The 13,147-nt window shown below is 49.5% G+C and overlaps 1 protein-coding gene across 1 annotated transcript in view; it reads right to left on the reverse strand.

Moving 5' to 3' along the window:
* Nucleotides 1-892: 892 nt before the first annotated feature.
* The window catches only part of mboat1 (membrane bound O-acyltransferase domain containing 1), a 45,648-nt gene continuing 33,393 nt past the window's right edge, over nt 893-13,147 (reverse strand). The window contains exons 11-13 of the mRNA XM_079626196.1: nt 6,095-6,227; nt 5,501-5,652; nt 893-1,728 (exon numbers count right to left, since the gene is read on the reverse strand). Of these exons, the coding sequence (XP_079482322.1) occupies nt 1,605-1,728; nt 5,501-5,652; nt 6,095-6,227 (409 nt within the window). The 3' untranslated portion in view covers nt 893-1,604. The remainder of the gene's footprint in view (nt 1,729-5,500; nt 5,653-6,094; nt 6,228-13,147) is intronic.

Genomic DNA, 13,147 nt, shown 5'->3' on the forward strand with positions numbered 1-13,147 from the left:
GCTCGAGTCCGCCCCAGCTCGAGTCCGCCCCAGCTCGAGTCCGCCCCATCTCGAGTCCGCCCCAGCCCCAGCTCGAGTCCGCCCCAGCTCGAGTCCGCCCCAGCCCCAGCTCGAGTCCGCCCCAGCTCGAGTCCGCCCCAGCTCGAGTCCGCCCCGGCCCCAGCTCGAGTCCGCCCCGGCCCCAGCTCGAGTCCGCCCCAGCTCGAGTCCGCCCCGGCCCCAGCTCGAGTCCGCCCCAGCTCGAGTCCGCCCCAGCTCGAGTCCGCCCCAGCTCGAGTCCGCCCCAGCCCCAGCTCGAGTCCGCCCCAGCTCGAGTCCGCCCTAGTCCCGGAAATGAGGCAGGGAAGCACTGTCATTTGAAAATGCTACAGGTTTTCTACTGATACAAAGCTTAGTGCTAATTGGTTTTAGCCAAAATTTTCATTTTTTTGAGTGAACTATCCCTTTAATTCAGCTAGTTATTTCTGGCAGGTGATATAAATACTCATTATTGATTGTAACTAATTATTATTATTTATACATATTTCTCTTTTGAGCTAATTGCTTTACATAGAAGACTTTTGTTAATCAATAAGAGTCAGCAGGACACAGAGCTCACAGAAGAGATGAGTTTTCAGCTGTTTCTCGAACATTGTTAGGAATTCCTCTTGGGCTCATTGAAAACCAGATCATTTAATTACACATGAGCCCAAGAGGAATTCCTAACAATGTTCGAGAAACAGCTGAAAACTCATCTCTTCTGTGAGCTCTGTGTCCTGCTGACTCTTATTGACCAGGTCCTGGACGAGGAGAAGTGCTGCACAGACCTGATCCTCCTGATGTTGTGCAGGGAAAACCTGGATGACCGTGACCTTGCTTAGAGTCAAAAGATATTCTAGTAGCCAGAAATTCTAGTTAGTAAATATATTTAGTAAATCTAGGCAGTGTAGACATTCAATGCTCATTCATTCATTCACAAACCTCTTTATGGCATCACCTTCCACAACATGTCATTCTAATTTGACTATTCTTCAGTTAATATTTGCAGCAGTGTTTATTATTTATTATTCATAGTCATTATATATTTACTACACTGTAATTTTACTGAAAATGGACATTTTAACACCACAAAACTAAGATATTATTAAAAACATTATTATTTACACATTGGTATAAAATATCAATTCACTTTTATAAAAAAAAGAAAAGAAAAATCAAACAATTCTCTCTCGGCATCAGTATAAAGTGATCATGCAGTTATATCCAAAATAAATTAGGAAAAATTGTTAAACTATTTTAAAAGACCATTAAAATGGGCAGCATTTATTTACTTAGTAAAGGTGTCACATATTTGCCTCAAAGTGAGTACAGCACTACTCAAACTGTGTTCCCTTATTCGTTCTCCAGCCAGTTTTGTGTGTGTTTTTAGTTTGAATATAGTGCGTCTCTGGTGTGGTATATGTGTGTGTTTGTGTACGGCTCAGCGCTGGCCTGTGAACAAGTGAATACCCAGACCAGCTCTTTTTTAATTTTCTTCACACAAAGTAGCCTTTGTCTGTCAGTGCCTCTGCTCTCTCAGTCCACACACACACACACACACACACACACACACACACCAGAAGGGTTCAGTCCTCCTTCACATTATTGTTCGAATGCCGGTCAAGTCTTTCAGGCTTGAAGCCCCTGGGTTTGCTGGGCAAGAGGATCACAGCCAGAATACTGATGACATGCACATGAAAGTACATCGATCTGAAGGACAGAGAAGAAACCATGAGATAAACATTACCAGCACAAACAAAATCCAGTAAGTGATATCATCCAACAACATAAAAAGAGAATACAAGATGGTCACATTATGCCATAAAATAAACATGAATGTAGATATTTTTCCACTTTGAAGGATATTTCTCTCTGAAGAAATGTTGAGAAACACATTTTTCCACATAGAAAAATACAAAAGCAAATCCCTCCAAATGCACTGATAAACTTAATTTATAACAGGACAAATCGCCCAACATTGGCTGATTGAGGCAGACAAAACTACAAGAGAACCTGTCGGTTAAAGGATCAGTGGTGTGGAGAGTAAGACGGGTGCCATTAGTTTTAATGTGAGTTTGAATATGTCTTTTTCTAAACTCATTCTCTCTTTTTCCATGACATTTCAGCTCGAAGAAAAGTTTATTTTAAATAAAATATTTGAAAAGTAATAAAGAAATAAAGTGCCTAATAGGTGTTTAATAGTGGGAATTAAGTGTTGATCAGGTAGGCTTAGGGTATAGGTAAGGGCTTTAGGGACAGTGATAAGTAATGTGCAACTACCAACTAATCAGTCCAACTGATTGCTTCCAGATTCAATCCCCCCTTTCACCACAGGCCACGTCACATTCCCAGGACACGCTCCTTCCTCACACATCTCTAGTTCTCTGGTTCCTCGGAGCCTGGTTAGTGTCACTGCACACACTGCCTCTAGTTCGGGATGCTATGCTTCCCTGGATGAGCCCCAGCGCTCCTCCTCGCTGCCCCTCCGTGGGTACGCCGGTTGTCCCTCTGGTGGCGCTCTCACAGAGCCTGTACCCCAGGGTAAGCGGAGTCCTGTTTACCTCTGTGACAGGCAAAGATGCCCCTGTCCTGCGAGCGGAGCGGACACAACAGAGCCTGTCCCTCTAGCCGAGATGAGGCCGGGGTTTACAGCCCTTACTTAAGGGCGGTGGGTTATGCCCGATCATGGATCTGCGAGTCTTGAATAGGCCCTGCACAAGCTTCGGTTCAAGATTTTAACGCAGAAGTGCATTCTCACATGCGTTTGTCCTCAAGATTGGTTCGCAGTGATCAACCTGAAGGACGCAGACCGTCTCTTTGGTTTGCTTTCAAGGGTCATGTATACCAGGACAAGGTTCTCCCCTTTGGGTTGTCCCTGTCTCCCCACGTCTTTACCAAAGTTGTGGAGGCTGCCCCGTTAAGGGAAGTAAGCATCAGTATTCTCAAGTATCTCAACGACTGGCTCATTCTTGCTCAGTATCGAGATTTGTTGTGTGAACACAGGGACCTGGTGCTCAGGCATCTCAGCCATCTGAGGCTTCGGGTCAACTGGGAGAAGAGCAAACTCTCTCCTGTGCAGAGCATTTCTTTTCTCGGTATGGATTTAGACTCCGTCAATAAGACGGCACATCTTATGAACGAGCATGCACAGTGTTATGACCCGTTCTATAGAGAAAAGCTTGACGTGAACATTTCAGATGTCAAACTGGAATCCAGCCCAAGCAGACAGATCACCAAAGACACCAAAACACAAGATCCACAAAAAGTAATTTATTAAGGTGCAATGAAAATAAATAAATTAAGGAGCCATGGCTTCAGGGTGCCCCAAGGCCAAATTAATAAACAAAAAATACATATAAAGAAAACATGAATAAATAACCTGATCAGGGAAAACAAAAATTACCAAGAAACTTCCCTGTCTCCCTGATCAATGAAAGCTTTGGGATCTGTCGACAGGAGGAATCCGGATCTCTCCACGACACAAGGCAAACGCCAGAATGAGCTCGCCATCGAACAGTGACGCCTTTTTATTGCGGCTCATCAGCAGATCCACCAATCACGTTTCTCCGCTCCGTCATAACCAATCACTGCACACACATAGTTTATTGCAGTGCTGCTCGCCGTGCACCGGTTTCGGCCGCTGCTCCAGGGCAACCTTGTGTTGGTCAAGACGCATAACTCTGCGATGGTTGCATACATCAACAACCAAGGCAGTGTGAGCTCCCGTCACATGTCACAACTTGCCTGCCATCTCCTCCTCTAGATTCAACAGCGGCTCAGGTCGCTGGAGACTTCATCCCCAGGTGGTCCAAGTCATTTGGAGTCAGTCAATTTGGGGAAGCCCAGGAAGACCTGTTTGCTTCCCAGGAATCCTCCCACTGACAGCTCTTGAAGACAGACCTGAAGCTCCTTGCGATTCCCCTGAAGAGAAATCTTCTTTCAGAGGGACGGGGCACCATATGGCCCCCGCATCCAGACCTCTGGAACCTAGATGTGTGGCTTCTGGACTGGACTTAAGTGGCCTACCTCTGGTGGCAGAAGACACTATCACTTAAGCCAGAGGTCCCTCTACTAAGCAAGCTTATTATTTGAAGTGGAGTCTGTTCCCTGAGTAGTGCGAGGAAAGCCTTTGGAGCTCTCAGCTCTGTGCTTTCCTTTCGGCAAGTTGCAGTGGATAGCAGGTCCCTCGGAAAATACGACCTGATCATCAGGTTTCTGAGGAGGCTAAACCCTCCCAGGCCAAACCTCATCCCCTCCTGGGATCGCTCTGTAGTCCTTCCGGAACTGCAGAGAGCTCCCTTTGAGCAATTCTGCTGTAAAGCTGCTCTTTGTTCAGCTCATTGTCAGTTAGGTTCAATAACTGTGTAACTGTGCAAATTTGAAATTAGTTCAATTCAGCTATAAAGCAGTTCTATAGAAAACAGGTATGTAAAAAACGCTAATATACTCGCTCATTTAAACAAAGCATTTTCCTTTATTTATTTATCATTTATAAAAATAAATAAATAAAAAGATAGTTCTGTGGTAGAAAATGTTGTGGCACTAAGATGAAAGGGGCCCGTGGGTTTGCTATAGCCCTATGTTCTTAATCTGGGCCTATAAATACATATTTATAATTAATAACAATCATATATATGTTCCTTTGAGCTAATTGCAACAGAGGTGATATCTGATGTTTAAATCAATTGATGTTTAAAGTACTGTTACAAAAGTACACCCAGGGTGACAATCCAAAAACAGAAACCAAGCAAACGTACTTATTAATTCTGCATCAAAGTCTACAAACAGTTACTTGTGTCCTCTGTAGAATCGTTTATTGGGACTACAGTACAATTATTCAAAAGACATTATTGCATGCCACACTTTTATTGTGGTACGATTTCAGATTTACTCACCCCTAAAACTGGCTTAAAAAAAATCAAGCATAGCATTAGTTCTGGCAGATCACATCAGTCAAGTTTGTGACAGTCAATCCACGTCTTCCTATAGGAATATAAGCCTATCACAGCATCCCAATATAAGGTCCATTCAGTCTTATCAGAAGCTTTATCGTGTTACTCAGGAGATAATTACCCTCCTCCATCCCCAGCTCCTCCATCCAGTGAGGACTTGACCTTCTGATATTCCTCTTCGAATCAGACTATTTTGTTCTTGAATTATGCTGTACGTTAAATTATTGATCATTAATTATATCTCCAATACCTTTATGTTGGTTCTGTTCTGTTTACCCTAAGGGGGGTTATTGCTGCTCTCCTGCTCTTATCCATGCAAAGCTGCCCAGAACAGAACTCTACCACCAATCCAAACTGTATGCTAATTATCAATCATGTGTGACGATAGTGGTCCTGACAGAACTCATTTTAAATGTTGGCTAGATAACACCTTCCCTTCTTCATGGGCAGTTCTTGCCCAGAACAAGCTGCAATGTGGACCAGATATTATGCCGAAGGTCTGACTCCCCTAACCCTAACTGACCCTTCACCTGTAATACTGCACGGTGGGTGTGACGGCCAGCAGGAGGAAAGGCATCACAGTGTAGCAGATGGTCATCTGAGTGGCAGCCCAGGTCACCACATCATAGCAGATCTTGAGCTGGCGAGAAGACAAGAAATACTCCCGGAAGTTTCTGCGCACCTGATTACAACACACCAAAACATACGGCAGTAGTGAGCTGAGAATGATGAGCAATAACAGGATTTATATAAATGTGTGGAGAAATGGGAAATGACTGACTAAACTTTAACTGACAAAGCTAAAACAATCCCTTGCAGGCAAAATACACTGGTAAGAAGACAACACGGCAAATCCAATTGTTCTGTAAAATACTTTTTATTTTGATGATTTATCTGGTAAGATTTCAGAAAGGCAACATGTTGAGTATTCAATGTTAATGTTTTGTCGAGTATTCTTGTAAGCATAGTCTTAAATTAGTTAAAGTCTTAAATGAACAGAAATAATTGTGAGAAAATGGGATGCTTGTCAGATTCGCGTCGGGGAGCAGTGGCAGGTCTTAAAGTGACAACAGCCTAATAAACCTGGATTTATTTGAGTGTGTGAGTGTGTGTGTAAGACTCACAGTGCGAGCTGCTAAGGTGACGGGTATAGCGGTGATGAATGTAAAGTAGTATCCGGGGTAAACTCCATGCCAGATCGCTGACAGCACAAATGTGAGAGGCATGCGATGAAGCGGAGCTCGATCATAGCATACACTGGAGCATAACAGAGGAAAGCGTGTGAGACATGGCACTGAGCGGACATATGCTAATACACATACAAGAGTTGGAAACGTCTTGAATTTTTTTTCTTTTTTACAAATTTTTTATGTATGCAAATTGTATAATATTCAAGGTACACATTTCTAGTAATTGTGCAGTTAATTCTCATACTGTATTTTCAGAAAGTTTTGCAATATTTTTTCTCTCCCCAAATTTGTCACTAATGAAACACAATAATAAATAATTCATATTTAATACAATAATAAATTATAAATAATATGTTTTGCTATGTAAAAAATATATATTTTCACAGATAAATCAATAACAATTACAATTTTAACAATATTTCAAGTGTAATTTATAAGATTTGTTGTATTTTGAATCCAATCTTTCTTTGTAAAAGGCATTAAGTTAATCATACTGATTTCAAAGTTAAGGATTCATTAATTTGAATATACATTGAACCAAATACTATAATAACATTTTAATAATTCAATATACTTTATTTTAGACAAAACATGCATGTTTCGTTCGTGACGGCACATTTTCTGTAGTGACACTGTGACAGTAATATTTTGATAGCGACCACATCACATTACAGAATTTTAACTCCCATACTAAAACACTACTAAAACACACTAAGATACTAATAATTTGCATAACTGTACTAACATTTTGTTTATTTCCCCCAAATAAATGATTATGTGTTCACTTTTGTCACTACCAAAACAATGATGACATGTTTCGGTCATGACTGTTTCGGTAGTGACAACTTTAGATACTTTTGAGCCTAGCTCAAAGATGCTAATCATAACAGGGTTGCGTAGCACAGTTCTGAACAATTGTACACATAAAAACAAACTTTTATGGAATAACACCTAAGTTACCACTAGTGGAGTTAGTGGACGCGAGGCCCAGCGCCAGTTAGTGGAGTTAGTGGACGCGAGGCCCAGCGCCAGTTAGTGGAGTTAGTGGACGCGAAGCCCAGCACGAGTTAGTGGAGTTAGTGGACGCGAGGCCCAGCACGAGTTAGTGGAGTTAGTGGACGCGAGGCCCAGTGCCAGTTAGTGGAGTTAGTGGATGCGAGGCCCAGTGCCAGTTAGTGGAGTTAGTGGACGCGAGGCCCAGCACGAGTTAGTGGAGTTAGTGGACGCGAGGCCCAGCACGAGTTAGTGGAGTTAGTGGACGCGAGGCCCAGTGCCAGTTAGTGGAGTTAGTGGACGCGAGGCCCAGCACGAGTTAGTGGAGTTAGTGGACGCGAGGCCCAGCACGAGTTAGTGGAGTTAGTGGACGCGAGGCCCAGTGCCAGTTAGTGGAGTTAGTGGACGCGAGGCCCAGCACGAGTTAGTGGAGTTAGTGGACGCGAGGCCCAGCATGAGTTAGTGGAGTTAGTGGACGCGAGGCCAAATGCCAGTTAGTGGAGTTAGTGGAGTTAGTGGACGCGAGGCCCAGCACGAGTTAGTGGAGTTAGTGGACGCGAGGCCCAGCATGAGTTAGTGGAGATAGTGGACGCGAGGCCAAATGCCAGTTAGTGGAGTTAGTGGATGCGAGGCCCAGCGCGAGTTAGTGGAGTTAGTGGACGCGAGGCCCAGCACGAGTTAGTGGAGTTAGTGGACGCGAGGCCCAGCACGAGTTAGTGGAGTTAGTGGACGCGAGGCCCAGCGCGAGTTAGTGGAGTTAGTGGACGCGAGGCCCAGCACGAGTTAGTGGAGTTAGTGGATGCGAGGCCCAGCGCGAGTTAGTGGAGTTAGTGGACGCGAGGCCCAGCACGAGTTAGTGGAGTTAGTGGAGTTAGTGGACGCAAGGCCCAGCACGACTTAGTGGAGTTAGTGGACGCGAGGCCCAGCACGAGTTAGTGGAGATAGTGGATGCGAGGCCCAGCGCGAGTAAGTGGAGTTAGTGGACGCGAGGCCCAGCACGAGTTAGTGGAGTTAGTGGACGCGAGGCCCAGCACGAGTTAGTGGAGTTAGTGGATGCGAGGCCCAGCGCGAGTTAGTGGAGTTAGTGGACGCGAGGCCCAGCACGAGTTAGTGGAGTTAGTGGAGTTAGTGGACGCAAGGCCCAGCACGACTTAGTGGAGTTAGTGGACGCGAGGCCCAGCACGAGTTAGTGGAGATAGTGGATGCGAGGCCCAGCGCGAGTAAGTGGAGTTAGTGGACGCGAGGCCCAGCACGAGTTAGTGGAGTTAGTGGACGCGAGGCCCAGCACGAGTTAGTGGAGTTAGTGGACGCGAGGCCCAGCATGAGTTAGTGGAGTTAGTGGACGCGAGGCCAAGTGCCAGTTAGTGGAGTTAGTGGACGCAAGGCCCAGCACGAGTTAGTGGAGATAGTGGATGCGAGGCCCAGCGCGAGTTAGTGGAGTTAGTGGCCGCGAGGCCCAGCACGATTTAGTGGAGTAAGTGGAGTTAGTGGAGTTAGTGGACGCGAGGCCCAGCACGAGTTAGTAGAGTTAGTGGACGCGAGGCCCAGCACGAGTTAGTGGAGTTAGTGGACGCGAGGCCCAGCACGAGTTAGTGGAGTTAGTGGACGCGAGGCCCAGTGCCAGTTAGTGGAGTTAGGGGAGTTAGTGGACGCGAGGCCCAGCGCGAGTTAGTGGAGTTAGGGGAGTTAGTGGACGCGAGGCCCAGTGCCAGTTAGTGGAGTTAGGGGAGTTAGTGGACGCGAGGCCCAGCGCGAGTTAGTGGAGTTAGTGGACGCAAGGCCCAGCACGAGTTAGTGGAGATAGTGGATGCGAGGCCCAGCACGAGTTAGTGGAGTTAGTGGACGCGAGGCCCAGCACGATTTAGTGGAGTAAGTGGAGTTAGTGGAGTTAGTGGACGCGAGGCCCAGCACGAGTTAGTAGAGTTAGTGGACGCGAGGCCCAGCACGAGTTAGTGGAGTTAGTGGACGCGAGGCCCAGCACGAGTTAGTGGAGTTAGTGGACGCGAGGCCCAGTGCCAGTTAGTGGAGTTAGGGGAGTTAGTGGACGCGAGGCCCAGCGCGAGTTAGTGGAGTTAGGGGAGTTAGTGGACGCGAGGCCCAGCGCGAGTTAGTGGAGTTAGTGGATGCGAGGCCCAGCACGAGTTAGTGGAGTTAGTGGATGCGAGGCCCAGCACGAGTTAGTGGAGTTAGTGGAAGCAAGGCCCAGCACGAGTTAGTGGAGTTAGTGGACACGAGGCCCAGCACGAGTTAGTGGAGTTAGTGGACGCGAGGCCCAGCACGAGTTAGTGGAGTTAGTGGATGCGAGGCCCAGCACGAGTTAGTGGAGTTAGTGGACGCGAGGCCCAGTGCCAGTTAGTGGAGTTAGTGGAGTTAGGGGAGTAAGTGGACGCGAGGCCAAGTGCCAGTTAGTGGAGTTAGTGGAGTTAGTGGACGCAAGGCCCAGCACGACTTAGTGGAGTTAGTGGACGCGAGAACCAGCACGAGTTAGTGGAGATAGTGGATGCGAGGCCCAGCGCGAGTTAGTGGAGTTAGTGGATGCGAGACCCAGCACGAGTTAGTGGAGATAGTGGACGCGAGGCCCAGCACGAGTTAGTGGAGATAGTGGAGTTAGTGGACGCGAGGCCCAGCACGAGTTAGTGGAGTAAGTGGAGTTAGTGGACGCGAGGCCCAGCACGAGTTAGTGGAGATAGTGGACGCGAGGCCCAGCACGAGTTAGTGGAGTTAGTGGACGCGAGGCCCAGCACGAGTTAGTGGAGTTAGTGGATGCGAGGCCCAGCACGAGTTAGTGGAGTTAGTGGACACGAGGCCCAGCACGAGTTAGTGGAGTTAGTGGACGCGAGGCCCAGCACGAGTTAGTGGAGTTATTGGATGCGAGGCCCAGCACGAGTTAGTGGAGTTAGTGGACGCGAGGCCCAGTGCCAGTTAGTGGAGTTAGTGGAGTTAGGGGAGTTAGTGGACGCGAGGCCAAGTGCCAGTTAGTGGAGTTAGTGGACGCAAGGCCCAGCACGACTTAGTGGAGTTAGTGGACGCGAGGCCCAGCACGAGTTAGTGGAGATAGTGGATTCGAGGCCCAGCGCGAGTTAGTGGAGTTAGTGGCCGCGAGGCCCAGCACGAGTTAGTGGAGTTTAGTGGACGCGAGGCCCAGCACGAGTTAGTGGAGTAAGTGGAGTTAGTGGAGTTAGTGGACGCGAGGCCCAGCACGAGTTAGTGGAGTTAGTGGACACGAGGCCCAGCACGAGTTAGTGGAGTTAGTGGACGCGAGGCCCAGCACGAGTTAGTGGAGTAAGTGGAGTTAGTGGAGTTAGTGGAGTTAGTGGACGCGAGGCCCAGCACAAGTTAGTGGAGTTAGTGGACGCGAGGCCCAGCACGAGTTAGTGGAGTTAGTGGATGCGAGGCCCAGCACAAGTTAGTGGAGTTAGTGGACGTGAGGCCCAGCACGAGTTAGTGGAGTTAGTGGACGCGAGGCCCAGTGCCAGTTAGTGGAGTTAGTGGAGTTAGGGGAGTTAGTGGACGCGAGGCCCAGCACGAGTTAGTGGAGTTAGTGGACGCGAGGCCCAGCTCGCGAGTTAGTGGAGTTAGTGGACGCGAGGCCCAGCACGACTTAGTGGAGTTAGGAGATGCGAGGCCCAGCACGACTTAGTGGACGCGAGGCCCAGCACGAGTTAGTGGAGTTAGTGGACGCGAGGCCCAGCTCGCAAGTTAGTGGAGTTAGTGGACGCGAGGCCCAGCAAGACTTAGTGGAGTTAGTGGAAGCGAGGCCCAGCACGAGTTAGTGGAGTTAGTGGATGCGAGGCCCAGCACAAGTTAGTGGAGTTAGTGGACGCGAGGCAAAGCGCGAGTTAGTGGATGCGAGGCCCAGCGCCAGTTAGTGGAGTTAGTGGACGCGAGGCCCAGCGCCAGTTAGTGGAGTTAGTGGACGCGAGGCCCAGCACGAGTTAGTGGATGCGAGGCCCAGCACGAGTTACTGGAGTTAGTGGACGCGAGGCCCAGCACGAGTTAGTGGAGTTAGTGGATGGGAGGCCCAGCACGAGTTAGTGGAGTTAGTGGACGCGAGGCCCAGTGCCAGTTAGTGGAGTTAGTGGACGCAAGGCCCAGCACGAGTTAGTGGAGTGAGTGGACGCGAGGCCCAGCACGAGTTAGTGGAGTGAGTGGAAGCGAGGCCCAGCACGAGTTAGTGGAGTGAGTGGACGCGAGGCCCAGCACGAGTTAGTGGAGTTAGTGGACGCGAGGCCCAGCACGAGTTAGTGGATGCGAGGCCCAGCACGAGTTAGTGGAGTTAGTGGACGCGAGGCCCAGCACGAGTTAGTGGAGTTAGTGGATGGGAGGCCCAGCACGAGTTAGTGGAGTTAGTGGACGCGAGGCCCAGTGCCAGTTAGTGGAGTTAGTGGACGCAAGGCCCAGCACGACTTAGTGGAGTTAGTGGAAGCGAGGCCCAGCACGAGTTAGTGGAGATAGTGGATGCGAGGCCCAGCTCGTGAGTTAGTGGAGTTAGTGGAAGCGAGGCCCAGCACGAGTTAGTGGAGTGAGTGGACGCGAGGCCCAGCACGACTTAGTGGAGTTAGTGGAAGCGAGGCCCAGCACGAGTTAGTGGAGATAGTGGATGCGAGGCCCAGCTCGTGAGTTAGTGGAGTTAGTGGAAGCGAGGCCCAGCACGAGTTAGTGGAGTGAGTGGACGCGAGGCCCAGCACGAGTTAGTGGAGTTAGTGGACGCGAGGCCCAGCTCGTGAGTTAGTGGAGTTAGTGGACGCGAGGCCCAGCTCGCGAGTTAGTGGAGTTAGTGGACGCGAGGCCCAGCACGACTTAGTGGAGTTAGTGGAAGCGAAGCCCAGCACGAGTTAGTCGAGTTAGTGGACGCGAGGCCCAGCACGACTTAGTGGAGTTAGTGGGCGCGAGGCCCAGCACGACTTAGTGGAGTTAGTGGAAGCGAGGCCCAGCATGAGTTAGTGGAGTTAGTGGACGCGAGGCCCAGCGCGAGTTAGTGGAGTTAGTGGATGCGAAGCCCAGCACGATTTAGTGGAGTTAGTGGACGCGAGGCCCAGCACGAGTTAGTCGAGTTAGTGGACGCGAGGCCCAGCACGAGTTAGTGGACGCGAGGCCCAGCACGAGTTAGTGGAGTTAGTGGATGCGAGGCCCAGCACGAGTTAGTCGAGTTAGTGGACGCGAGGCCCAGCACGAGTTAGTGGAGTTAGTGGACGCGAGGCCCAGCACGAGTTAGTGGAAGCGAGGCCCAGCACGAGTTAGTGGAGTTAGTGGACACGAGGCCCAGCACGAGTTAGTGGAGTTAGTGGACGCGAGGCCCAGCACGAGTTAGTGGAGTTAGTGGATGCGAGGCCCAGCACGATTTAGTGGAGTTAGTGGAAGCGAGGCCCAGCGCGAGTTAGTGGAGTTAGTGGACGCGAGGCCCAGCACGACTTAGTGGAGTTAGTGGACGCGAGGCCCAGCACGACTTAGTGGAGTTAGTGGACGCGAGGCCCAGCACGAGTTAGTGGAGTTAGTGGATGCGAGGCCCAGCACGAGTTAGTGGAGTGAGTGGACGCGAGGCCCAGCACGAGTTAGTGGAGATAGTGGAAGCGAGGCCCAGCACGAGTTAGTGGAGTGAGTGGACGCGAGGCCCAGCACGAGTTAGTGGAGATAGTGGATGCGAGGCCCAGCACGAGTTAGTGGAGTTAGTGGACGCGAGGCCCAGCTCGTGAGTTAGTGGAGTTAGTGGACGCGAGGCCCAGCACAACTTAGTGGAGTTAGTGGAAGCGAGGCCCAGCACGAGTTAGTCGAGTTAGTGGACGCGAGGCCCAGCACGACTTAGTGGAGTTAGTGGAAGCGAGGCCCAGCACGAGTTAGTGGAGTGAGTGGACGCGAGGCCCAGCACGAGTTAGTGGAGTTAGTGGACGCGAGGCCCAGCACGAGTTAGTGGAGTTAGTGGACGCGAGGCCCAGTGCCAGTTAGTGGAGTTAGTGGACGCAAGGCCCAGCACGACTTAGTGGAGTTAGTGGAAGC

This window comes from Phoxinus phoxinus (genome assembly GCF_949152265.1).
Source record: "Phoxinus phoxinus genome assembly, chromosome: 10".
In the NCBI taxonomy this organism is placed as follows: domain Eukaryota; kingdom Metazoa; phylum Chordata; class Actinopteri; order Cypriniformes; family Leuciscidae; genus Phoxinus; species Phoxinus phoxinus.